This window comes from Rhinolophus sinicus, linkage group LG13 (genome assembly GCF_036562045.2).
Source record: "Rhinolophus sinicus isolate RSC01 linkage group LG13, ASM3656204v1, whole genome shotgun sequence".
NCBI classification, from domain to species: domain Eukaryota; kingdom Metazoa; phylum Chordata; class Mammalia; order Chiroptera; family Rhinolophidae; genus Rhinolophus; species Rhinolophus sinicus.
Genome location: NC_133762.1, coordinates 26,251,482 through 26,279,282, shown reverse-complemented (window position 1 = coordinate 26,279,282; position 27,801 = coordinate 26,251,482). Strand labels below are relative to the sequence as shown.

The 27,801-nt window shown below is 47.9% G+C and overlaps 1 protein-coding gene across 2 annotated transcripts; it reads left to right on the top strand.

The window, feature by feature from the left end:
• Window positions 1-120: 120 nt before the first annotated feature.
• On the top strand, window positions 121-27,380 carry LOC109460594 (somatomedin-B and thrombospondin type-1 domain-containing protein). Of its 2 annotated transcripts, none has more exons than XM_074317644.1 (5): window positions 121-414; window positions 8,833-9,027; window positions 11,543-11,621; window positions 14,170-14,218; window positions 17,711-27,380. In XM_074317644.1, the coding sequence occupies exons 1-5, from the start codon at window positions 165-167 to the stop codon at window positions 18,029-18,031; spliced, it is 894 nt and encodes a 297-aa protein (XP_074173745.1). In that variant the 5' UTR covers window positions 121-164; the 3' UTR covers window positions 18,032-27,380. The 2 variants fall into 2 exon arrangements, with proteins under 2 accessions (XP_074173745.1, XP_019611711.2); XM_019756152.2 differs by having other exon boundaries at window positions 14,170-14,346; window positions 17,711-17,961.
• Window positions 27,381-27,801: the final 421 nt, after the last annotated feature.

Sequence of the window (27,801 nt, the reverse complement as noted above, 5' to 3'; positions counted from 1 at the left end):
TTTTACCAACACGAGCTGTGCAAAGTTTGGATGGGAAGAATGGAAGTGGATATCAGTGCCGTGACAGGTAGGGGAGGGGTCCGATGGGGAGCCTCCGCCCCAATATGGGGCGTGCCGATAGGGTAGGTCCCTGTCGGCGTCCGGTCCAGAGCCTGAGCCCAGCGATGGCCCCGCGCGGAGCTGGTGCTGCGCGGATCCTGTCCCTGGTGCTTGTCCTAGCCGCAGTGGCCTTGGTGTCCTGGGCGCGGGAGCCGCGGGGCGCGCTCTGGCCTGGGCAGGGCTGCGCGGCGCTGGGCCGCTGCTGCCCTGGTCGTGACCCGACCTGCGCGGCCCGCGGGCCCCCGCTCTGCTTCTGCGACCAGGCGTGCGGCGCGGTGCGGGACTGCTGTGCTGACTACGCGCGGGCCTGCCCAGGTGAGCCCCCAGGAGCGCGAGGCGCGGGCAGGCGCTTAGAGCAGAGGAGAGCAGGGGTGTGGGTGTGAGGCCGCCCACGGAGGGGGTTCTGGGTCTGGGGGCGCACCGGCAAGGGGGGATGCGGGCGCCCAGGATTGGAGGGGGAGAGTAGGGTGTGGAGTACGCGCGAGAAAGATGCGCAGGATATGCACAGGGGCGCATGAGTCTCGGGGGGCAGAATGCAGAGGGGCGCTCACAGAGTTGAGGGGTGTTTGGGAGAAGGGGGTACAAGGACTGTGCGTAGGACTTGGAGGTCTGGGTGAGGGTGGGGGTGGGGGATCACGGAAGACGCGCGCCAGCCAGGCACCGGTGCGAGAAGCAGGATACCCAATGGAAATGGGAACGTAGGAGCACGGAGGGGTGCGAGAGAGGAGAGGGCGCTTGGGTCGGGGTAGGGTGCCAGAGTTAGCAAAAAAAAAAAGTACAGGATGCCCAGTTAAACTGGAATTTCGGATAAACAACCAGTAACTTTTTAGTATAAGTACGTCCTAAATATTGCACGGGCCATACTTACATGGAAAGTTATTGTTTTTCTGAAATTCAAATCTAACTGGGAGTCCTTTATTTTAGCTGGCAACCCTAGCTGCGGGAAGGGCGTGGGACCTAGCTGGGGTGCAAGAGAGGGGTGGGCATGCGGGCAGGGGGTTCACAAGGCAAATGGAGACGGTGTTGAGAAGGTGGCGGGAAGCGCTGAGGCCTGGAGAGGGCTTGGGGTGGAGGGACTCTGAGAGACGAAGGAGGACCCAGACAGCGTGGTCCAGGAGGGGCAGAGGTGGGGCGAGGAGCAGGCTAAAACTTGGGCAGGCAGATGGAGGCATAGGGGCCTGATTTGTATGCAGGTAACGCCCCTCTGTGGTTCCCCTGCAGGCTGTGGCCACCGGACCAGGCAGGGTCCAAGCATTGCCTATAAAGACCCCCGCCAGAGTGGTATCCACTGGACTCCGACATTGGGCCCCGCTTTTGTTGAGTCACTAGTGGGGAGGACTCTGTCCTTTTTAAATCCCAAGAGTAAGTTTTTCACACCCACTGGAAACACAAATTTAAATTCTGTTCCATTGTAAAGCGGTTATGATCCAAGTTTCCTTTGTCAGAGAGGATAGCGATTGGACCTTTCTTCCCTGAGACATCAGTGGTCCTTCAAGAATTTACATTTATCAAATATATGGTGATGGAAGAAGAACTGACTCTGGGTGGTGAACACACAATGTGATTTATAGATGATGTAATACAGAATTATACACCTGAAATCTATGTAACTTTACTAACAATTGTCATCCAATAAACTTTAATTTTAGAAAAAAGAATTTACGTTTAAAAGAGGGGGAAATTTTTAAAAACTCAGAATTGAAGGGACCCAACATTTATCCATTACTTACCAACTCTGTGCCCAGTAGCTGGGCTGGGTGTCTCATTAAACTTGATTACTTTCTGACAGCACTCTGGGGTTCCTGCATATAATGTCCCCATTCAGCAGATGAGAAAAGTGGGGCTTAGAGAGGGAAGGGCTTTGGCCAGCCAAGGTGATCCAGCAGGTTTTGAACCTGGTGTCATCCACATTTTCTAATGCCTTGCTGCTTCCCACAGTTTGAGTGGCGAATGGTGGAAATGCAGGCAGCAGTGCGAGGAAAAACTAATTGGGTGTGGTATCTTCCCAAAGCGTAGCAAATGAGATTCCTTCAGAATAAACTTGCGGAAGAACTACCTTGGAAACACTTTTGTAATCGTCTACTTTTCTTACAGAGAGCGCATGCAGCCGTGGGGCCATTCAGAGTGTGGAGCTGCCCCCACAGAGGCTCCCCTGCTACAGCCCAGCGGTGGGGGCCCCAGAAAGGGGACCAGGAGACAGATCAGTGATACTTTCCCACGGTCTGACCCTGGTCCACAGAATCACACGATGCTATCACTCCTCTGCATTTTCTGTTGTGCAAAGAGCTTGGGTTGGTAGGCATGGGATCCTCAAAGCTTTGTGTCCCTCTTTGTTTTGCTCCTTTTAGGAAGGTGTCAAAAAGGCAGCAGGCCTGGGGTCTGCCCCCTTCTCTGTGTTGGGTGGAGTGTCATGAGCAGGACGGAGTGTCCTGAGCAGGACGTGGCTATCAAAGTAGCAGTCTCACACATGCTTGTGTCCTTCCACAATGTCAGACTTTATTAGAATAAAGCCATGGATCCAGTCTTACTGACTTGGTTTCCCATGGTCATTAACCAAGGGTCTGGCCAGAGCATAGTCTCCAGTGGTCGAGGTAGAGCAGTTTCACACAAGAGGGTCACACAGGTTTGTAAGTAATAGGGTTAGGCAAGGTGAACAGAATCTTACAAAGGAAGGATGAGAGAGAGAGTCCGGTGTTCAGCAAGAGTCCCTGTGGCACTGGGGTGTGTAGTGTCGGGCGTCAGGCCAGGCCGGTGAGACGGTCAGGAGACAAGGCTTCAAGTGTTTGGTCTGGGACGAGTGCAGATGCAGCTGTCAGCTCGTCAGGTGAGGGCTGAGTGATGAGTCGTCAGAGAGCTCGGATTTTATGCTCAAGACGGTGTGGTGCCCCCATCTGCAGTCCGATAAAGCTGTCCTGATGGTCACACTCCACCCTGCGTCTGGAGTTATCTGGTTAGGGCGCTCACTGGGTACGCCTTTCACATGATGCTCTGGCATGACTGTCACTTTGTGACTGACATAGCTATCAGAATTATTAGAGTCCATTCTGTGTTCATAATTAATGCTCTATACAGTGAAGCCAAGGTTTTGTGAATAGACCCCCCCCCCCCAGAGCAGCAGGGCAGCAGGGGACATGGGGACCAGTTAGGAGACAAGACATGGAGAGAAGTGTATGTTTTTTCCATGAGTGATTTAGGGGTTTACATTGGCTGACTTCAGTAATTGATTGTGGTGGAGAGATATATTGAGGATGACTTTTTAAAAATCCTGACATTTACTAAGTACTTACCAAATGCCAGGGAGGTACTGTTTTAAGGGCTTTAAATAAATTGTCTCCTTTAAGCCTCATAACAAACCTATGGAACAGATAGTGTTTTCGAGTCCATTTTATAGATGAAAGACTGAGGCACAGAGAGATAGTGACCTGCTCATAGTTGCCCAGCGATGAAGCCGCAAATCTGGGATTTGGATCCCAGCAGTCTGGCTCCAGACCACAATATTATATGGTTACTCAAGGGTGGGAGGGACGTAAGCGTGTGGGAGAGGAAAACTGGAGCCTACCGGTGGAAGAGGAGCACTTGGCATTGCCCACATTCAATTCAGTTACATTGCTGGCCACCTGCTGTGTGCCCAGCTCAGCTAGAAGCCAACGAAAGATGGGTCCCTGGTCCCCCTCAAGCTGATAATTTATTTTAGGGAACAAGGTAGCTGTGAATGAAATAGTTTCAGTCAGAGCAAGATGAGGATTGGACATGATCAGCGAGGATGGGTTGGAGGTGGGGAGACAGTGAGGCAGGAGTGACTAATAAGGCCTGAAAGGATGGGTACCATGACTTCACACTTTTCAAGTTCTTTACCGAATGTTTCCATGTATTTTATACTCTTCAATTCTCACTTCAATCCTGGAAGGATCAGTGTCCCCATTGATGCACTTACATATTCATTCTAGAGAGTCAGTACTCTTAGGGTTGCGGCACAACTCATAGTGACTTAAACTAACAAGGGACTTCATTGGCTCAGGTAACTGAAAAACAATCCAAGGATTTTGGCTTCAAGGAGGGCTGGATCCAAGGTCTCCAAGGATGTCATCAGGACTCTATCTTTCCACCTTTCCGCTCTGCTTGCGTTAGCGTCATTCTCAGGCACGCTGTCACCAAAGGGTGGTAAAGGTAGGACCCAGTAGCTCCAAACTGGTTTCCCTCATGGAATGAAAGCATCCATTTCCCATTTGTTCCAGCCAAAATCCTAGGAATGGTTCTCATAGGCCCAGTTTGGGTTACATGCTCATCCATGATCCAATCAGTCACTGAGCCTAGGGGAAGGAATATGTCAATTAGCCATGTCTAGGTCACATGCCTCATACCAGGAATGAGAAGGTGAGGTTGGATCTGTCCAAACCATGTGGACTGAGAGTGGGGAGAGTTGCTTCCTCAAAAGAAAACTGAAGCTGTATTACCAGAAGACGGGGTTAAGGAGGCTGGGAGGGTAGAAATGACAGTTGCTCACTACTGAGCTGTGGGAGACCGTGCATTTCGGGGAACTCAAAGTGACAGGGTGCTGAGACGTTAAATAGGAGGAGGAGGGAGGGAGTGATTGAGGGTGTGTTGCAGGACACTTAGATTTTTAGCCACTAGGCCTTTGGGTCTCTATGATCCACTATCAAAAAAAAAAAAAAAAAAAAAAAAGGTCTTTTGTGAACCATTTCACTAGCACATGGAAACCACTAAGGGATTTTCGGTGACAGGTCAGAACTGCATTCCAGAAAAGTTCTTTTGATAGTGAGGAGGATGGACGGTCAGGGGGCTGGGCAATGAGGTTCAGAGAAGAAGGAGGGGTTTGGATCCTCTAGAAAGGCATTTCCTGATGAGCCTGGGCCTGTGGGAGTGGAGGCAGAGGGATCCAAGGGGACTGTGGGAAATTTGGTCTGGCTCCAGCTGGCTCAGCTGGCACGATGTTATCTCATTCTCCGAGGGCTGGGTGAGCAACCTTAAAACCTTCACCCCCCCAACCCCCTTTTTTTAGCTACACTGATAAGCTAGAATTTATTCTTTACTCAGAAGGTGGAATGGCCTTTGTTTTGAGAAACTCCGCCATCTGGTGGTAATTTTTTGCAATGCCAGCTTATGCTCTTATTTCCTTTGTTGTCACTAAGGCATGATTCTCTCAGTATTCACCGATGCGTTAGGCCCTGCGTGCCAAGTACTGTGGTTGGTGCTGGGATTCAGCAGGGAATAAGGACCCTGGCTCCGTGGATCTGACATTCTAGTGAAGGAGGCTGACAAGATGTGAATAATCACACGACTGTGGAGTCACAACCCTAAGCATAGATGAGGGGTGATGACAGTTTCCTGGGGATGTCACATGTGCATGCTGCTTGGCGGCTTCCTGATGCCAGAGACATGGAAATGTCACCGGGAAAGGACGTCAAAAACTCGGCTCTTGTCTTCTTAAGGAAAAACTTCAATCAAGAGACAGAAATTTGTGCAGTATGAACAGCAGACGTTTATTAGTAAAAGAGAGTACGCTCCGAGACGCGGAGCGGGCTGACCCAAGAGAGGGAAGCAGCCTCGCCTCACATGGCATGAAGGCTTTTATTTCTATGGGTAGAAATGCCTCTCCATCTCCCCTCTCTTATCTCTCTTTCTTCCCCTGAGGTGCCTGGTCCTCTGGCATTTAACAATGCATTTCTTTGATTTAGGGACATGTGTAAACATATCCCTTTGATTTAGGGACATGTGTAAACACACCCCCTTGGTTTGGGGGGAATGTATAAACACATCCCTTTGGGGTGTGTGAAAACCTGGAATCCTCCTGACCTAGTGAAGTATTGGTGACAAATAGGATGGGTTCCTTGATAAGCAGATGTCTTCCTCTCTTCCGGTGCATTTCTTTGGTTTAGGGGCATGTGTAAACACATCCCCTTAATTTGGGGGGAGATGTAAACACATTCCCTAGGGGTATGTGTCAGCCTGGAGTCCTGCTGGGCAGCTGCCAGGGGTCTTGACCCAGGTAGGAGCTACAGCAAGGGGCTTTTGAACCGGGGCTAAATTTCTCCTTCTCCTATTCATTTCTGTCTATCTACCTACCCTATCAGAAAGACTATGTGTAGGATGGCATATGCCTAGTTTTCTGCAAAATCTCTTACCTGTCTGACAGGCAGGGCAGGATAGAATATCCTGGTGGGACTTGGGTGCTCCCCCTCCATCCAGCTGCCCAGCCTGTGACTGAATATGGTCTACAGTCTTCCTGCCAGGTTTTCCAGCCACTCTGTGAACACTTCCAGGGACACAAAACTCATTTCTTCTAGTAGCTCCTTCTAATGTAGGTTCTACTCTCTCCCCTGGACAACTGCAGCAGCCATCTTGCTGGCCTCCTTGCTTCTGCCCTCACCCCCTCCCAGCAGCCAAAGACATCCTGTTCAAATCTTAAATGTGATAACGTCACTGCTTTGCTCAGAACCAGGCAATTGCTTTTCTTTATGCATGGAATAAAATCCAACCTCCTGACAATCATCATCAAAGCCCTGTATGCATGCTATCGCTGTCTGCTCCCTCTCTGACATCCCCACTTTCCCTCCTACCACTTTCCCTCCTGCTTGTTCTGCTCCAGTCACACTGGCCTCCTCACTGTCCCTCCAGCATCCAACCTGGACCCTGCCTCAGGACCTTTGCACTGCTTGTTCCCTCTGCCTGGAATATCTCCCCACACCCCTCCCCCGCCCCCATACCTACACAGCTCCCTCCCTCACCTCCTGAGATTTTTTTTGTCATGGAGGTCTTCCTTGACTATTCCAAACAGTTCTCATCACTCCACCCCTGCTGTTCTTATTCTGCTTTGTTTTTTTCTCAGAGCATGGGTCACTAGTTGAAATTACATCATATTGTATTGGAATATCACTCCTCGAGGGCAGGGGCTTTTTCTGTTTTGTTCATCTGTGTTCCCAGCACCTGACCCAGTGCTTGGCACACGTAGGCTGTAAATAGTTGTTGAATAAATGCGTAAAGCCCCCTGTCGTATTGAGCATTTATAACCTACTTAGGGCTTCACATTTATCATTGCACCAGTCCTGTGAGACTGCAGTTTGAATCCAGGTTTTCCTGACTCCCACACTTTGGCTTGACTCAGATATTCTGTCCTCTTAAGCCGCACTTGCCTCCTCTGTGAGATGATTTGACGATAGCACAAATACGTATAGGAGTCAGGGTCCTGGCAAGTGACAGATGGTAAGCCCAGAAGAATTCAATGGAAGAGAACTTGATGAGGGTTCTATTCACAATGGGGCACAGGAGAAAATGGTGTTATTGGAGCCTGGCAAGAGCAGGATCCATGGCTGAGGGTTCTCTAACCCAGGAGTGAGGCTGAGGCATGGAGTGGGAGGCAAAAAACACGTGGGCTGGGCTCGCCTCCCTGCCTGCACCCCCAGGGGCTGAAATCAACTGACAGCCTGGGGTCAGGGAGCCTGTGTGATGCATGGACTTCCGGGAGGGCACACTCTCCTAAGATCGTGGTGAGGGTTATGTGAAGTCGGGTATGTGACTTGCCTGACTCAGCACCAGCGACATTAACTGATGTCATTATTAAGTGGATGATGAAAGCAATGACGATTGGTAGCTTGTCCTGCTTGATTTCCTTCCTTCTTCTCTCCCTCTTCCTGGCTCTGAGCATTTCAGCTCTGCTATGAGGAGAGATCTGTGCAAGGAGTATGTGACTTCCCGAGGTGCCAAAAGCAATGCTGTCTGTGTTCACAACACAGTCACCTCGTTCCCTCAGTTCAAGGGTGTACACTTTTCCTCACATTTTCGTGTTGCCGAACCAGGATATGCCTCATAGCTGATGAGTGCTTTTCATGATGACAGACCTATATTTCTTGTTCCCCACTGTGTCTCCTGGTTCACCGTAGTCGCTCAGGAAATATTTGCGGAATGAGGGAATTAATTTTGACAGTAGGAGCTGCCTTGTGTGTGCGTGAGTGTGCGTGTGTATGTGTGTGTGTGTGAGTGTCAAGTTTTGCTGGCACATCCATGGGAATTCTCTCTCTGGGGAAGTCTGCAGATTTCGTGTTTCAGCCAGACTGCCTTCCCTGTCTGGTTAGACCCAGTCCTGGTCTGGGATTTGGACCTGGAAAGAAGCTGAAGGTCCCAAGGGCCATGTCACCAGAAAATATCTACACATTGGGCTTCAGACGGTGGGGGGCACAGGGAGTATCTCAAGGACATGGGCCCCCAGCACCTTTCTTCTTTTAGTATCATGAAATATTTCAGACATAATCCAATGTAGAGAGAATAACATAACAAACCCTCCTGAAAACCCAAGAAACAAGCCTTGACAGAAGGCACGGGGGCTCCTGTGTTCCCTCCCCAGGGGCCTTCCTTCTTTCTCTCTTCATAGGTAATCGCTATGCCAAATTTAGTATTTATAATTTCGCGTGCCCTTGCGCGCACATGTGTAAATATACAGGTCCGTTCTCATGTTTCACAGCAGTAGTTACATTCTATAAAATCACTGTGAACACTGAACTGACGAATACTGAACCATTGCTCCTGGGGGAAATACGGACACACATTATCTCACATGGATTATAATCTTAAGTCCTCAAAACAATTCATTCTGGTAGATTCTATTTTTTTCACTTTATAAAAGAGGAAAAACGAGGTTCACAGTGTTACGTGACTGCCCTGAGGCCGCCCCACCACAGGTGCCAGAGTTGCCCTTGGAGACGCTGCTTTCTCTTCCAGCGGTCTCCTGCGTTGTGACAGAGTGGAGTGGCTGGAGTCGCTGTGTCAAGCCCTGTCAGCTCTCCTACCGTGTCCGCCAGAGGCATGTCCTGCAGGAGCCAAGGAATGGGGGTGCTCTCTGTCCCCCTCTGGAAGAGCGAGCTGGCTGTGTGGAGTACCGGAACCGCCAGGGAGTGGAATGCCAGCAGTCCTTGCGTGAGTCGAGGTGGCCACCAGGCTGATCACCAGGGGCAGCTGTCAGGTCCTGTGTGGGGGTCTGAGTTTGGGGTGGAACTTTGCCTTCCTTTTGCCCTGATCCGCTCTCTTCACCCGGTGAATGAGGTCCGAGGCTCTGACTTCCTCTGGGCATCTCAACATCTTTCTACTCATCTCCCAGTTTGATTCAGTCAGGACTTTGAATGCACATGATGGGAAACCCAACTTAAACTGACCTGAGCAACAATGTGTGGCTCACGTAACTAAAGTTCCAGTGGTGCATTCAGGCATAGCTGGATCCAGGGGCACAAGTCATGTTGCCAGGAATCTCTCTTCATCTCTCAGCTTCTCTGACTTGGCCTCATTTTCAGGCAGGTTCTTCCCCTGTCATAGTCTTGGATAGCTCCAGGTTTCCCTTCAACTAGCCTAGCAGCTGGAAGAAAAGGCCTCTTTCCTACATTTTTAGTAAATGTCCTGGGATGTAGTCTCATTGGCTTGACCTGGGCCATGTATCCACTGCTGAACCAATCAGTATGGCCACAGTGATGGAATACTCTGATTGGCCAAGACTGGGCATGTGCTCCCTTTGAAGCTGGGAAGTGGGGGTCAGTCCCATCTGAATGAGAGTAGGGGAGGGGTGTTCTTAAAAGGAAAACTAGGGAGAATGGATGCAGGGTAAGCAAAACTACAGATGTTGGCTACATTGCACACCCTGACAAAAGGTTTTTATATCTACAAAAAATAGGTGATTCCCACTTTATAGCTGAAGAAATTGACCAAGGGAGTGAAAGTGGTTTTTCCTGAAGGGGTGGAATAGGAGGCAGCAGGGCTAAATTGTGCCCTTCAAATTTCTCCCCATGCTACAGCCTGGCAGGGAGGGGAGGTCGCTCTACAACACAAATCTTACCTCGGTGTCACCCTCCTGCTTTAAATTCTCCAATAGCTACCCAGTGCCCTCATCTCCTCATCCCCTCATCATGGTCTATAAGCTCCAGGTGCTCTGGCTTTGGCCTCCTCTCCTTCCTCATCTCCTTCCTCTCTCTGCCCACATTTTAAAGGATTATTCTGATGGTTGTGGGGGCAGGGGTCAGAGGGCTGCAGGGAGACCAAGGAAGAGGGGATGGCAGTTAGGTGCGGATGAGAAAGGATTGTGGCTGGACCAGGGTGGTGGCAATAGGGTGATAACAATGGGAATGTCATTCCCTTTGCCTGAAATCCTTCTCTCTCTCCCCTGCCACTCACCTCTAACCTTCCCTGCCATCATTTCCTGCCCAGCTGTCAGTTTTCCCGGGAAGATCTTCCCGACTGCCCCTACTATGTGCAAGCACTTTGCCACATTCCTTGACTCTGTGAGGCCAGTGTTACTATTCTCATTTTATAGGAGGGGAAACCAAGGCTCAGGGAGGCACAAAACTTGCCCCCGATACATGGCTCATCTTATTTAATTCTGACAATAGCTCTATGCTATAGGTATAAGTATTATCCCCATTTTGCTGATGAGGAGACGGGCTCAGAGGGCTGCAGTAACATGACCAAGATCTCAACTATAAGAGGCTGAGCTGGGACTAGAACCCGGGACTAGAACCCAGGCTCTCCTCATTGCTCTAGGCTGTCCCAAAAGAAGCACTATGGATGCTCAAGACAGGAGGGAAGGGAAATTGTGTGTTAAGTGTTCTGGCAAAGACGAAGCACAAATCTCAATGGCAGTCGTAAGGCGAGGGGTCTGGGATGCCTTTGGTGTGGCCCTCGTCTAGGTCACAAATATTAGTTCAACACCAAATCTTTAGTTCTGTTTCATCACTCAGGGAATGGCGAAGGGTAGGGACTTCCTTTGGCCTTTTTTTTAAATTTTCCTAAGGAATCACCAACCGTTTGTGGACCGACCCTCAATTCTCCTTTTTAGTGTTCTCTGCCTATTCTAGGAAGGAAGAGCTTGGAAGTTGGCCCAAGAAAATAATTTTATTAATTCATTTATCCATCCATTCCTCTGTACCTCCTTTCTTCCCTCCTTACATCTTCCCACCCATTCATCCATCCATCCGTCCACTTTTCCATTCATTTATCTATCCACCCACCTGTCATCTTTCTATCCATCCTTCTTTCCATTCATCATCTCTCTGTCTCCCCTTTTTCTCTATCGTCCCATTTTTCTATTTTCTCATTTATGTACTCACCATCCATCTTCCTTTCTTCTATCATTTTATCCATCCATCCATCCAGTTATTAACTCTCTTATCCACTGTTTTACTCATTTTACTCATCAAAATCATACATTTGAAAAATTTTTATTGACCGACTATACAACTCTAAGTCTCACAGATAAGTATGATCCTGCCTCCAGCATTGCGTAAAGGGTACTAGTGGGGATCACCTACCCAGTTCCAAAATCCCATAGTCTCCTATGGCTGCCATATAAATGACTCACATACCAGGAGTACCTAACCCTGCTTCCTTTCATGTCTTAGCCTTAGGGCAGTGCTGGGCTACCTAACTCTGCTTTCTCCTTGGCCCACAGTCCCTGCCCTGATAACCACAGGCAGCTATGGGAAAGAGCGGAAAAAGCGAGGTGTCCCCAAGGAGCAGGAGACAGTAGGGTAAGTTGAGGCAAATGAACTCAAAGTCAAACTAAAATTTGTGAACATTTTCCTTGGATTAAACTTTCATCATGTCTTTCTCTTGCTTTGAAAGCTTCAACATTTCCCAATTTCTTGCCCTGTTTCATTTGTAAGCTCATTAACATGGATTTTGAAGTCCTTAATAATTGGTCTCCATTCAACTTCCTCCCTTCTTTTCTTCCTTCCTTCCTTCCTTCCTTCCTTCCTTCCTTCCTTCCTTCCTCCCTTCCTTCTTTCCTTCCTTCCTTCCACTCAGCGTTTACTGAGTGCCCATTATATGACAGGCAGTGTGCTAAGTCTGGGGCTACAGCAAGGAACAAAAAGGACAGAAATACTTGTCCTCATGAAGTGGACAGTCTAGTTGGAGGAGACAGACAATAAGCAAATAGCATGTCAGATGGTGCTAAGTACTATGTTGAAAAATAAAGCAGGGAAGAGGATGGGAGTGCCAGGGATATCCTCACTGAGAGGGTGACATTTGAACTAAGATCTGGAGGAGGCTCTCTGGGGAAAGAGCATGTCTGAAAAAGGGACCAGCAAGTGCAAAGGTCCTGAGGCAGGGCATGCCTGGTGTGTTCAAAGATCAGCAAGAAGACCAGTGTGTTTGGAGAGCAGGGAGAGTGAGAGAGCAGGAAATAAGGTCAGGAATATATGGGGTGGGGAGCTCAGATCAAACAAGCCTATAGGCTGTGGTGGGAAGTCGTGCACTTTCTCACATGAGATGAGAATCATGTGAGCATTTTGAGCAGAGAGACATGATCTGACTTAGGTTTTCACAGGGTCTATTTGAATGCTATTTGGAGACTCCATCACAGAGTGGCAAGGAGGGAGTCAGGAGACCAATGGGGAGGCTACTGCAATGGTCCAGACAAGAAATGTGGTTTGGACCAGGATGGTAGCCCTATACTTTTTGAAATGTGAATTGCAGGGACTGCACCAGTGTGTTGGAGATGGTTGTGATGAGGTCAGGCTTCTAGGACAGTGCTTGGCACATGGCAGGTACTCAATAAACATCAATGGAAAGAATAAGTTCTGAATGAAGGCAGTGGCGATGGAGATGGAGTGGAGAACTACATTAGTTAGGATTCCTTTCATTGCAAGTGACAGAAGCTCAGCTCAAACTGACTCAAGTGAAAAGGAGAATTGTTGGTTTACATAACTGGGAAAGAAGTTTTGAAATAGTATTACTTTAAGCATGGCTGCAGCCAAGAGGTCAAATAATGTCAGGACTCACTCTCCTATTCATTCATTCATTCATTCATTCATGCATGCATTCATTCTGTCTCACTCTCTCCCTATATAGCCTTCAGTCTCAAGCAGCCATTCCCCCCAATACTGCCACCAGCAGCCCCACATCCTCCCAGCTTAGCAACACCAGCAGAAGGAGTCCTTTCTCCCAGTCTCAGTGTGTCATTTTTGGAGGAGACTTTGATTGGTCCTGCTTGGATCCTAGGCCCATCCCTGAACCAATCACTGTGGCCAGCAGGATGGGAACTCTGATTGGTCAGCTTCAATCATCTGCCCAAATTAGTGGCAGGTAGGGGGAGCCAGGATCAGCCACCCTGATTGATTCCCAGTCCAAGACCAGATAGGGTGAGGACAACAGTTCCTCAAATAAACCGCCAAAGGGGAAGAGAAAGTGTGTTGGGAAGACATAAGTGCCATTTGTCACAGGCTCTGGTAAGGGACAGATTCCTGAGGAATTCTGGGGGCCCATCACAGAGGAAGGGGCTGGGGACAAGAAAAGTCTCCACAGGCCTCCCAGAGGCTGCAGCCACCAGGGGGCATAGTACCACACAGTCCTTGACAAGCTGCGTCTCCTCCAGCAGGGGGGGCCATTTACTGCTACTTGTAGAAAAGTTGGGTAGGAGTAAAATTTTGGCAAATTGGCTTATTTCAGATACCCCAGAATAGGGAGCTTTCCTTTTAAAAAATTTTTGTGGCAAATCTTTTCTATAAAATAGGATCTTTTGTAAAATGCAGTGGAGTGCTCAGGAGTGTCCATTTAGGCTTTTTGGGTCTAGGTGGTTCTGTTTTAGGCACTAATGCTTATTAGCTGTGTAACCCTAGGCCAGTTAACTCTTTGACCCGCAGTTTCCTAATCTGCAAACTGGGGCCACACCTACCTCACAGGGTTTCCCTGTTCCATTGGACCAGTGATTCATTTAGCCAATTTTTATTGAGCCAGCACTATTCTAGGAGTTGGACACAACCGTGAACAGAACAAACACAAATTCCTGCCTTTGTGGGGCTGACATTCTAGTGGGGAGACAGATGAGAAATAAACCATACAGCCTTTTGGATATGCTGCTTGGAAGGCCTGGCACATAGAAGCCCTTACTGAGGTTAACTTAAAAAGCAGCAGCCCAGTCTCTTGTATGCAACCTGTCGATGTAGAATGGGTTGCCCAGGTTTCAACATCAGGGAGACATTGTACCAACCTGGGCCTAAACAGGACTAGATGCACAGTAGGTGCTCCATAAATGCTCACAGGTGCTTGCGGTGCTCTCTCCCTGTGTGGCTGCAGGTATTGTGTCCAGTTCCGGCTGGGGCCCATTCCAGGGAGCTGTCGGCAGGTGAGGGCACCCCATGCCCAGTGGATGAGGTATCTGACCCAGGGCCACATGGTCTGTGTGAGGTGTGAGTGGCCTGCGCAGGACACCAGGAGCCAACGCTGCTATGGGGACGGCGGTGGGGCCGGAGGGTGAGCAGTGGGACTGGGGCGTGGGGAAGTGTGACTGCAGAGCCTGGGGTTACTCTGCTGCCTGAGAGATGACAGTGTCACAGGAGTGAGATGCTGCTTCCGGGTCAGGGTGGGGACCTGGAAGGTCCTGGACTCAGTGTCTGAAGAGGAACAGCTCCCATCACTGCCAGCTGTGTGACTCAGGGTAAATCTCACAACCTCTCTGAACTCATTTCTTCATCTGAACATGCAGATAAAAGGAGCTCCCCATGGGGCAGTGATGAAGGTTTAGTGAGATTGTGCAAACTGAGGACTTAGCATAACTCCTGGCATCCAGAAGGAGCTCAAGAAAAGAGAGTTGGCATTCTTGTTGAATCCTCAAAATTCTCTTGAAAGCCAAATTTGGTTACTGTCATTTTATAGATGGGAAACTTGAGGCTCAGAGGTGCAGTGTGCCTTCGTCAAATTCACACAGCAGGATTTGACCCAGATTTGGCTTAAATCAGCCCCCTAGATGGCCTCCCACAAGGGCAGGTGTCTCAAAAGTACTTAACATACTAATTATAATAGCAGCTAACATTTATTGAGTGTTTACTATGCGCCAAGCATTATTCTAAGCTCTTTATATTCATTCATTCATTCATTCATCATTCATTCATTCAATATTTGTTGAGCACTTACTTTTGAGAATGTGCCAGGCAATGTCTTGCTCACTGGAGGACGCCGTGAACAAAAGGGATGTGGTCCCTTCTCTTAATGGAGACAACATTCTGCTGTGAGAAGACAGGCAAGTAATTCTGTAATTTTTCAGGAAGGAGATCAGTGTTAGGGAAAGAAAGCAGAATGAGGGGGAAGTTCTGGGGGTTGTTATTTTTCAAGGAAGGTGACACAGAGGAGGTGACATTTGAACAGAGATCTGAAGGAAATGAGGGAGGGAGCCATGTGGATATCTGGGGGAAGGTGTTCCAGGAAGAGGGCACAGCAAGTGCAAAGACCCTGAGGTGGGCGTGTGCTGCCATTGTGGCCGGAGTGGAGTGAACGAGGGGGAACGTGGAAGGAGGTGAGGACACATTAACACACAGTATGCCACTGAAACATTTCAAGAACCCAAGGTGGATACTTTTAGGGTCCTCACTTTTCAGACGAGGTGACTGAGACAAAAAGAGGTGCCCACGTTCACACACCCAGCAAGTGGCAGAAATGGGATTTGAACCTACACCGTTCAGATCCCTGAGCCAAGCTCTGAAGACCAGTCTAGGCTGTTTTCACTGACAATGCTTTTCCAGCACAGGGATTATTATACTGTAGGAACGAGAGCACTCTCTGGGGTCTGTCCAGGGAGTCGTTCTCCCATTTCCAACGGTGTTAATCTCTTGCCTTTAAAATTGAGCAACCCCGCTCACTGCAAACATAGAGCAGGGAATGCTAGTGACAGATGCGGTGTTAGGGACAGATGTACCTGAACAAGAGGCGTTGGGACGGCACAGATCCAGGTTCAAACCCCACCTCTGGTCCTTACTAGCTGTGTGACTCTGGGCCAGCCCTCTACCTGACTCAGTCCCCACCACTCATACTGGGGGATGATCCTGTGCCCTTTGCATAGCACCTGGCTTCTTGTGGATGCTTAATAGTGGGAGCTGCTATCATCATGTCTAACTTATATAATGGATATAATCATACGCACTTTGTGAAAATGAGATGTAATGAGCTTGGCGCATAGTAGGTGCCCAATAAATAAATGGCAGACAATATTATCACACTCTAGGGAGGCCCTCTCTGTTCACCCCCCTCCAACCTCTCTCTTATTTACCTGTCCGAGACCTGAGATTCTACCATCAGAGATTTGTTCTTTGTGCTAGAGCCTTGGTTTATCCATCCATCTTTCTAGTCCTAAAACTGATTGATCCCAGATTTCTTTTTGGATGCAAATACTCCAGGATGAGGGACATGGCACTTTGGTGAGTCTGAGATGAGGGTCGCAAGAACACCTGGCTCTACCAGGGAGGGGCAGGAATGGATAGCAGAGCCAGGGCTGTGCCAGAGAAAGCCATCTCTCCCCGCTTCCACCCCACCCTGGCCAGGCTGACAACAGGTGATGGGAGGTCTGATTGGGGCATGAGCTCACCAGGCAGGACTGGGCAGAAGAGGAGGATCAAAGTGAGGATAGAGACGAGCTGTCAGCTGGATTCTTTCCGTGGGCAGCTGGCGAGGGCGGGCATGCAAAGGGCATGGACCCGGGAGGGATTAGCCTGTCAGTTGGGGATTTTAGGAGGGTTTATTTAGCTTGAGAAGTGTCTCTGAGTTTGGGGCAAGCAGGAGGAAGACCTACCATAGTCATGAACCTACTGTGTGCTGCGCACTAAGTAGGTGCTTTACACCATTCAGGCCTCCCCAAGCCCTTTTGAGACAAGGGACATTAACTCTATTTTACATAATGAGGGTGGAAATAATAATGGTAAATTTAAATGCTATCATTTGTGAAGTACCTTGTCATGCGGGGAAGTCTGCAGGGTCTCTGCTCCCACTCCCCACATAAGAATGCAGGATATGGTGAGGCCAAAAAGGAACACCCACGGAGCCATAGGTAGGGGAGTCATACCACTATATTCTCTCTGGCGGCACTATACTCTCACTGGAGGCTGGATCCACACTGTCCGCAACCAGCCATCCTAACTGCAATCTGCGCTTGCCAGCCCAGCCACCATCTTCTTGCTAGCCCCCATTCTTTCTCTCTTCTCCTTCCCCTATGCTAGCGTAGCTGACATGGTTAGCTATTATTGTCATGATTGTTTTTATTTTCCCCACATAGAGCGTCTCATAGAACCTCCCAGTACTTCAGAAAGGCGGAGATTATGGCTATCTCTGTTGTCCATAGAAGAGAGAGCGGAGGCTCCTAGGAGCTGGGTCATGACCCCCCTTGATTCCAGAGCCTGTGTTCTTAATCACTCCACTGTGTTTCTTCCCAACAGGAGGAAAAGGGGGTGCAGGGAGCTTAAGCAACTGGGCAGGTGTGCCACCTCACCAATCACCAGACCCTAAGATCTGAGTCTGGATCATTCCACGTGGCCTTTGGGGTTGGCGCTTGGGGGCCAGCTCACGGCCATTTTCCATCAGGCACAGGAGACACAGGGCTTAGTGCCCACCCACTTTTAGGGCCCGTGAAAATTTAAAGCTTTAATTTCTTTTACAATCAGAAGAAAAAAAGGATATAATAATCATGAGGGTCTAATAATGAACTCAGCCTGGATTATATTCATCTTGATACAATGTACTCATAAACTACGATTTAAAATAATTTTTTGCATGGAAGAAGGGGCCCACACAGGCAAATATCCGTGGAGCCCGGGGATTCATAATGCCGCTGAGCCAGCCCCATCTCTTGCAGGAACCAGCTGTTGCTGTGGCAAGCCGCCGGCCACCCCCGGTGCCAAGGGACCTGGGAGAGGCTTGGGCAGCTCCGGGACTGTTCTTGCCCCGAGGTCCACAGCCTCGTCTTCATCTAGCACTGTGGCCCTCTAACTCTCTAGACCCCTTCCTTCTAAAGCCTTCCGGGGTGGCAGGGAACCCCCCCGCCACTCCAGGGCTTCGGATCTCACAGGACATGGAGTGGGAAGAAGTCTGCAAATTGGAGACTAAAGGAACAAACCTTGTTATGTCGACACTGAAAATAGCTTTATGTTTCCACTCGGTGCCAGCTGAGTCATAGCCTTACTAACATCTCCCTCGATCTGGTTCAGGGCTTCCCAAATGTCATCGCCTCAACACATGCTCGTGGCTTTTGCCCTGTTCTCCTTACCTGTACACTTACCTTTTTTTTTGACTCTCTACTCCCCCACCCTTTTTTTTTGTTTAAATAAATTTATTTTAAAAGGCAGTTTATACTTAAATGCATGTATTTAAAGAGGAAAGGTTTTATCACAACTAGAAATGAAAATAAATAGTAGCAAACATTTATTAAGTACCTACCGGGTGCCAAGTGCTGTTCGGCCTTTTACACATATTGACTTATTGCATCGTGAGTTAGGTGCAATCATTATCCCTATTCTACATGTGAGGACATTGAGGCCCAGAGAGGTTAAGCCATTTGCCCAAGGTCACACAGCTGGTGAGTGGCAGAGCAGGGTTTTAAAAACCCATGAGCTACATTTACTGCTAAGGTTCCCTACACTAGTAGTATATCAGCATCACAAGGGCAGGGTTTTTGGTCTGTCTTGTTCCCTGCTTTGTCCCCTGTGCCTAGACCAGTGCCTGACATGCAATAATGCTCAATAAATATTTGTTGAATAAATGAATGACCAGTTGCCGTAATTAGAAGGCAATCAGAAAATTGAATACAATGGAAACCAAATGAGTCTGGCTAGGTATTGTTGTTGACCAAGGAGCTGAGCATGAAGCCTGCTCTCTCCTTGTTCAAACAAGAAATGAGCATGTATTTGAAAGATAGTAAGGACACAGGAGTATTTAACGGAGACTTGGTCTTTGACAAATTAGAAGAATTGCAAGAGACTTGAAAGGGGGCTAATTTTCTTCCCTTGGGAGTCAACTGTTATTAACATATTTTTAATGGCTTTATTGAGATATAATTCACATCACATACCATTCACTCATGTAAAGGTTACCATTCAGTCCTTTTTAGTATATTCATAGGATTGTATAACCATTACCAAAGTCAAGTTTTAAAACAACTTTTGTCGCCCCCCAAAAGAAATCTCATACCCCTTACCAGTTACTCCCTATTGGTCAGACCACTCCGGCCCTAAGCAACCACGAATCTACTTTCTGTCTCTATGGATTTGCCTATTCTGGACACTTCATATAAATGGAATCATACAAACGGACTTCTATGTCTGGTTTCTTTCACTTAGCGTAATGTCTTCAAGGTCCATCCATCTTGTAGTCTATTATTTAATGTCCCATCCTGGCTTTGTGTAAAACCATCTCAGTAGAGATGAATAGAGAGCTCAGGGAGAGCTGTGGCTCACTCCCATACCCCGCCCGGAGTGTGCCGGCCCAGCTTTCCCTGCCTTTGGACTCAGGAGCGTGGAGTATGGAGTTGGGGGAGGGGCCGTCTCTTCTGGCTGTCCTTGGGGTTGGGCAGCAACTGGCCCAAGTGTTGCTGCTACACGATCCTCCTTCCTAAATCAGGACTCTGGGTGCTTCTGGGAATCACTGTCTGTTCCTTCTCCCTGAGAGTGAATGTATCACTGGGCAAGCTTTTCAGCAGCACCGATGTATGCTGCTCTGAATTGAGGTGCTGAGGCAGTGGGGTGGGGGGAGAGAGGTGCAGACTGGCCAGGAGGCCAGCGAGGGGGCTGCCCAACTCCCAGCCAAGGCCAGGTTCCCTAGAAGGCAGCTCTCCCTGCCCGTGTTTTGGCCGTAGGTGGCCAATTTATGTGGAAATCGTTTTATGTGGAAATCATTTTATGTGTGTAAGTGCTGTCTTCCTAAGCAGATTGTAATTGCCTGAATTGCCCCGGCTCTGTAATATATGCTTTTTTGGACTCCCTTGCAGCTACAACTTTTTCCATCTCTAAATAGTGATGCCTGTTTTAATTCCCTCAATGACCCTATAAGGTAGGTGATCTTTTTCCCATTTACAGATAAGGAACCTGAGGCTCAGCAAAGTCAAGTGACTTACACAAGCTATCATGATTAGGAAATGCTGGAGCTGGGATTGGAACTGAACTCCAAAGCCTGTGCTCTCGACTGAACAGGAAGGCAGAGGCTATAGTGGGGACAGCTTAGTCCCCACGATAAGGCAAAGCCATCTCTTGGGTACCATGAAATGGGACATTTACCTTACATACTCCCTCTGGAGTACGTTGTTGGAGCTTGTGCAGTCAGGGAATCTGCTGGGGACGGGGATGCATTTAAAGATATTAATCTTTAAAAAAAGATCAGAAATGTGTTGAGGATGGAGGTGGAGAACATGTAGTGATGTTTGTAGAGCCTTGCCCCACACCTACTGTGCTTCCCCGAAAATAAGACCTAGCCGGACCATCAGCTCTAATGCGTCTTTTGGAGCAAAAATTAATATAAGACCTGGTCTTATTTTACTATAATATAAGAAGACGCATTAGAGCTGATGGTCCAGCTAGGTCCAGCTAGGGGTTTAAAGGTTGTTTAAAGGGGTTTAAAGGTTGAAGTTTTATATCTTTCTTTTGGCCCTGCTCTCTTTCATTCTTAGGCAGGCATCTTGTCGTAGCATAGATGGCTGCCAGGAGCTCTAGGCTTTCTTCCTCCCAATTCAGCATTGCCAAGAGGAAGAGAGCTTCTCGTTTCCAATGGCCTTAACGTCAGCAAAATACTGGGGTTGCTGCTCATTGGCCTGGCTCATCTCACATGTGCAATCTCTAAGCCAATCAGGAAGTGGAGCATGGACTGCTCTGATTGGCTGGGGATGGGCTAGGTGCTCATCCCTGGAGGTAGGGGAGAAGTCAGTCCTACCTGAACCACATGGACCAAGAATGGGTGAAGGATAGTTCCCCAAGAAAAACTCAAGGAGCAGCAGGTGTGGGGTATGGGCAGGTGCCAGACAACAGACATCCTCCTCATGGGAGGTGGAGGAGCTACCATCCAGCTATCTGGCTTTGCCACCAACTTGCCAGTGAAGTCCTTGAGCAAGCCCCTTTCCCTTTCTGACGATCTCTACGGACTAATCCAGCTCTGAGCATCTGAGGCCATCAGACTTCATTTAGCTAATGGCCTGGCATGCTAGCTGAACAGATCCGAGCTGTGGCTGAGGAATGCATGGCCTTCATAAACCCTGAGATTGAACTTGGGACCGGACACCCAGCCTCCTGTTCCTGCCCGTCCTGGCAGGGTACAGCCTGTGATGATGGGAGGGAAGGAGTCTGAGGAGGTTTCTTTGCACATCCCCAGCGTTCTCCATCTATAATTGGCTCCAAATGAAATGATCTCATCCCTGAACACTGAGAAAAGGGGGTGGTGGGGAAACAGTTCCCTGGCAGCATCTGACATATTTTGTGACTAACCCGTTTTTCTGCAGGAGAGAGAGATGGTCCGTTCTCTTGAAGACGATGTGAAAGTTTGAAAAAAAGTCTTGGTAATAGATTGAGGAGGCTCTAGCTTTTTAGGCTTTTGAGAGAGAGGCTCAAAGCATTTCTCCACACCATCTAAACCAGGTATCTTCTGACTGTTGCTCACAAGTCAACGTGACCACTTGTCACTCACATTAACCCCTGGCCAGGAGGAGGTGGGCATGGCCAATTCATCAAGTGATTTATCTTGATGGAGTTTTGTGGCCAGCTGAAGCTCGTTTAAATGCCCATACATTAATTTTGAAAGATGAGCTCCTAATCAACTTTTTAAAAACTTGTCACAGCACCATCTGTTTGGCGTTTGTCACTATTGCATTACATAAGAGGAAAGACATTTTTAAAGAATGCGGCTGCATTTAGTAATTGGATCGCCGGAGAGGAGCCAAGCCGGGGCGGATGGCACCGTGATTCAGAAATGCCACAGGCCCTTCTCTGGGGTGCGGCAGCCTCCCCAGATTCCACACGGTCATGGCAGAGACCTGAGTGCAACCCAGCTTGTGAGACAGGCTCTGGTGGCTTCTTTTCCTCTTGTCTTTTTCTCCCTCCCATGAGTTCCCTCTCACCTCTGCCAACTCAGATCAATTCTGTCAAGTATTAGCAATAACCAAATGATTTCATTTCCCTATGCCCCAATTTCCTTACCTGGAAAATGGGAATAATAATATAGTATTGCCGTGAGGTTTAAATGTATTAGTACATACGTGCCTGGTACGTAGTGAGTGCTTGATAAGTGTTAGGTACTATATAAAGCGACGTCTGATACATCGTAGGTGCCTAATCCATGTCCATTTTCCCTTTTATTTGATTCAACAAGTATTTAGCGGCAGGGCTGGCTTCATGGATGTGTAAACTGAGCAGTCACACCAGGCCCCACACTCAGAAGCGCTGTAGTTGGTATAAAGCTCTATAGCTGCTGTCTTGAATTCTTAATCATTTTTGAACAAGGAGCCCTGCGTTTTCATTTTGTACAGGGCCCCGCAAATTATGTAGCTGGTCCCACCTAGAATGATGCAATGTTTTATTGGCTTGCTCGATGTGTAAATTAAACAATTGGGTCCGCATTTTAGAATCAGAAGAGTTCACATAAAAACCTGGGATATTCTGGAACATTAGAATATCTGGCCATAGTTGGTCCACATTTCCACATGCAGCCAATGATGGACCTGGGCTGGGTGTTGGTACCTGGTACATCAGGGCACGTGCCTCAATCCAGCACTCCTAGAGGCTTTGAACCGAGTGCCTTTGCTCATTGACAGCACATCAGCCATGGCGGTTAAGGTCATGGGCTTTGCAGCCAGCTATGTTTTCAGCTTTGCCGGTCAACAGCCATTTGACCTTGGGCAAGTAGCTCTTTGCCTGAGTTTTCCACCTATAAAATGGAGATGATGATGTGCATCATAAACTCTCTTTTAGATGTGACAATTAGGCTGGTTAATATATGTGTATGTGAAGCATCTAGGACATGTTGTATTATTATTGCTAGTTTTTTACTCTGACCTGGTGCAGAGGCTCAGACCCCAAGTCTGAGGGTGTCCCTCCAGAAGCTGAAAGCTGGACCTGCGGCAGCCGGCTGTGAGGTTACTTCCTCCCGCCATCTTTAGGAACACCCCTGCGAGAGTCAGTGTTCACTCGCGCTCTCCACCTGCAGGGTTAGAGTTTGTAAGTGGTTCCAACTGGGCTTTCTGCACCCCTCCCTAGCTCCAGGGGTGGGCATGTGACCCAGGTGGTCCAATCAGCATAGTCCATCTCTGGTTCTAGAGATTTGGTTATGGGATGACCATATGACTCAAGTTGGTCCAATCAGAGTGAATCCTGGGATTTTTGTCATGCTCTTTGGGAGGAAAGCTGTCTTTGACCCAAGATTTCTAGCTGTAATAATGATACAACTCTGGAGCTCCTAGTAAGAGTCCAATACATGGAGAGAGAGAGAGAGAAAAAAAACTGAGCCCTTATGACATCTTTACAACGCCTGGATCCAGCCATACCTGAAGACATTACCCTAAGACTTTTAAGTTCTAAGAGTTTACATTTTTTTCCTTTTTTGAAAACCAGTTTGAGAGGGCATCTGAAATCTTGTGTTTGGGATCTTTATATATTATCTCTTGTAGTTCAGAAATGAACACTGTGGAGAAGCAGCTATGATTATAAAGGAACCAAGCCTCAGGGAGATAAGTGTCTTCCCCAAGGAAGGTCACATAGCAGGTCAAGAGTTGGAGCTTCGATTCGAACCTAAGTCTTTTTGACTCCTGAGTCTTTCTTCCATTCCACATTGTCTGAGCTCTGGGCAAGAGGGTCTGTGGGGGTCATAGACAAAAGACCTGAGTCCCATTTTGGCCATTATTTTTCTGTGTGATCCTGATCAAGTAATTTCTCCAATATGAGCCTCAGTTTCTCTCTCTATAAAAGGGGGAAAATAGTAGTACTTACCCCGTCGGGTTGTTGTGAGGATTAAATGAGATAACTCATTTAAGTAAAGTGCTTAGAACAGGGCTGGGTATGTAGCAGTGAACATAAGCTATTATTATCATGGCTCTTTCTTTAGGGAAAGAAGGAACTCTAGGGGTTTTACCCCCCCACCTGAAGCCAACATGCTCCCTGCCTCCCTGTGGGTCACAGGCTCCCAGCCGTCTTGGGTGGTGCCTTCATCCATCTCCTGCCAGACACGCAGACCTGGCTCACTTACCCGGGAAGCAGGCACTTAAGGAGCTGCTTCCCCAGTTTCTCTTTTAATTTTCATTACATAAATTTCACATTTCCTGGAATATAGATCTTGAATGACTGGACTCATTTGGAAATTGAGTCAGGAAAGGGCCTCATTTATATTAATGGTGTCTCAAGTCTGACTTGCAAGGAGGCCGAGACAAGGATGGATGACAGTGACTCCAGGCTGAGACGCCCCAGGCTGAGCTCGGATGCTGCTTTGGATGAGCAGGTACCTCTAGATTTAGGCTGGGACCATTCTTATTATGTGGGAGGCTCCTGGATGCAAGGACTGTGTTGCTCCCTGGCTTACAGTCCCCCAGTGACAGCCCACAGCTCTCAGAGAAAATTCCCTGTTGTTCACCCTGCTTGACAAGTGCTTCGTGATATGCTCCTGCTGACCTCTCCCACCTCCTGCCTACCACTGTCCTCCTCACTCATCTTTCTCCAACTAGGCTGGACTCCCCAGAATGCTCCTGCCTCAGGGCCTTTGCACGTGCTATGCCCTCTGTCTGACAGTCTGTTCTCCCTGCTCTTCCTATGGCTAGCTCCTTCCTGTCAATCATATCTGGTCTCACAGCCATCACCTCTGCGGGAGTCTTTCCTGACTGCTCATCTAGAGTATTATTCCTTGGCCCCCCTCTTATCACCATCCATTTCATTTTCTCCATAGTGCTAAGCTTCATAGGATGTATTCATTTTCTTTATTTGCCTCAACAACATGGGAAGTAGTTATTATTGCCCATGCTTGACAAATGAAGAAACTGAGACCTGGAGAGGGCAGTGACTTGTCCGAGGTCACATGGTGAATTAATGCCAGAACTGAGACTCCAACCCAGGCCTCCTGACCTTCTGCAAGGGCGCCTCTACCCAACCAGGTGCCTCTTCACCAGTGGAAGCCATGTCAAGGTCTGGATTGATACTGGAGAGTGGTCATGCGTTGCATTTGTGTCATGTGATCTGGGTTTCGATCCTGGGTCTGTCACTTGCCTACTGTGTGACCTTAGGTAAATTGTTAAACCTCTGGGAACTAAGTTCTCTGGTAGCTGGGCTCTCAGGTGGCCCCAGATTGAGTCTCACCTCCTGGTATTCACTCCCTTGTGTCATCCCCTTCCACAGTGAATAGGGCTGACCTGTGGGACCAATAAAATCTCGCAGAAGTGACTTCCAAGGATGGATAATAAAAAGACATTGTGACCATAGAATATTATTCAGCCTTAAAAAGGAAGGGAATTCTGACACATGCTACAGCATGGATGAACTGGGACGGTATGCTCAGTGAAATAAGCCAGTCACAGAAAAACCATATGATTCCACTTGTGGAGGCACCGAGAGTAGTCAGATTTACAGAGGCAGAGTAGAACGGTGGTTGCCAGGGGATGTGGGGAGCGGACAGTGAGGAATTATTATTTAATGGGTAGAGAGTTTCAGTTTTGCAAGATGAAAAGAGTTCTGGGGATGAATGGTGATGACAGTAGCACAACAATGTGAATATACTTAATACCACTGATGCGCACACTTGAAAAAATGGCTAGCGATGGTAAAGTTTATGTTTTATGTATTTTTTCACAATAAAAAAAATTGGGGGGAGAAGACTTTGCAGCTTCTGTCTTTCCCTTGGATCTGGGGGAAGCCTCTCAAGAAACCTCATGGAGAGATTCATGTGGCAAAGAGCGGAGGCCTCCTGCCAACAGCTTCACATCAACTCGCCAGCCATGTGAGGGAGTCACCTTGGAAGTGGGTCCTCCAGCCCCAGTCAAGCCTCAGATGACTGTAGCCCTCAGGCCATCTTGGCCGCCTTTCATTAGAAAGTCTGTTTCAGAACCATGCACCTAAGCCATTCCTGAATTCCTGAGCCCCAGGAACTGTGTGAGGTAATAAATGTGTATTCTTGTCTTAAGCCATTAAGTGTTTGGGTAATTTGTGATGCAGCAAGAGATACCAAGGTTCCTCATCTGTAAACTAAGGATGATGATAATTTCACAGAGTTGTTGTTGATGATAAATTCACGATGATACCCACAATGATTATTTCATAGGTTGTATTTCATAGGGTTGCTGCTAAGGATTAATTAGCAAATGTATGTGAGGTGGTGTTTGGAACAGTGCCTGGCACACAATAAATGGTCAATAGATGTTAACTAGTATAATTTTATGTTCTCCATGATTTCTGGCATTGTGAGGAGCTCAGCCTGGACAATAAATCTCCATTAAGGAACAGACGTAGGCCCCAGGCTGCAGTGGGAATAATAATGATGGCAACAATGAGAGCTACCATTATTGAGCACTCACTGTATGACAAGCCTTAGGCTAAGCACTTCATATCTGTTCATTGAAACCCTCCAGCAGTCCCTTGAAGTAGATATTATTTCCCCTCTTTATAGAGAAGAAAACCAAGGACCAGAGAGGGAAAACGACTTGCCCTAGGTCACACAGCAAGGAAGTGGTATAGCCTGAATTTGAATTCAGATGCCTCACACCCCAAAGTTTCTCTTCTGAACCACTAGACTGAGACTCCAGCTTGAAATCCCCCCAAAACCATCTTTCCCTTTTAGCAATATACCCTTTTTACATAGGGTTAATTGCCAACATATCTGACAGCCAGATCATTTGTTCCTTTATCTCCCATCTGCAGAGGGTCAAACTCCCTTCCCTTTGGGAGACCACAGAGTACATTCCCTTAGAATTTTTGTTTTTCTAATTCTGATATCCTCACCTGGACTCTTTCCTCTGATATCCAGGATTGGGGATAAAAAGAACACACACACATACAGAAAAGCACAAAAATATCTGCCTGGCCTTAGTTCCCTATAGTGTCTTATCAGAGGCAGTTTAATTAGCCCCAAACCTTTGCAGCCTGGCACCTCTGCCAGTGGCTCTTCACAGACAGCTCTCCTAATATTTGCTGTGGGGACATGTGGCCTTCAGGAGGGGCTTGTCCCCAGACAAGCGATGAGCTCAGGACATGGGCATCGCCACACCTGCTCCTCTCCCCAAGGAGGGTGGAAACAGTTGTGCAGCCACTGACAACACAGCCTTTTTTGAGCTTGGTCTTGTGTGTTTACTTGCATGTAGGCAGAAGAGCAGATGGGGCCAACCAAGGCTGAGGGGGTCCAGAGGGAGGGACAAAGACATTTGCACCTGCAGTGTGGCAGTGGCTGCGCTGGGCTTCCTTTCCTCTGTGCCATAGCTTCTCAGATATTTTTGACCTTGAGTTACAGGAAAAAGTATTTTTGCATCATGATCTCTCTCTCTCTCTCTCTCTCTCTCTCTCTCTCTCTCTCTCTCTCTCACACACACACACACACACACACACACACACACACACAAATTGAAATGAAAGTTTGATAAATCTGTATTCACCTTATTATGAGCAATGCATGCAGATATATTCTATTCTGGTCTAGTGTAGTCTACTCTATGTTATTTTTTCACTTAAAAAAATGCTAGTCATGACCCATAAAATCGATTTCAAAGTCCCTTGATACAGAAATCTGGGTCTGTGAACTTGGATGGGACAAAATTCTGTATCTTTATTTTCACTGCCTCTAGCTGAAATGTAGCACTTCCTGTAGTTATGAATATAGGCAACAAATCATAATAGTATTAACCGTACTTGTGACATTGTTACTATTAGGTTGGCGCAAAAGTAATTGCAGTTTTTGCAATTATTTTTAACCTGTTAAACCGCAATTACTTTTGCACCAACCTAATAA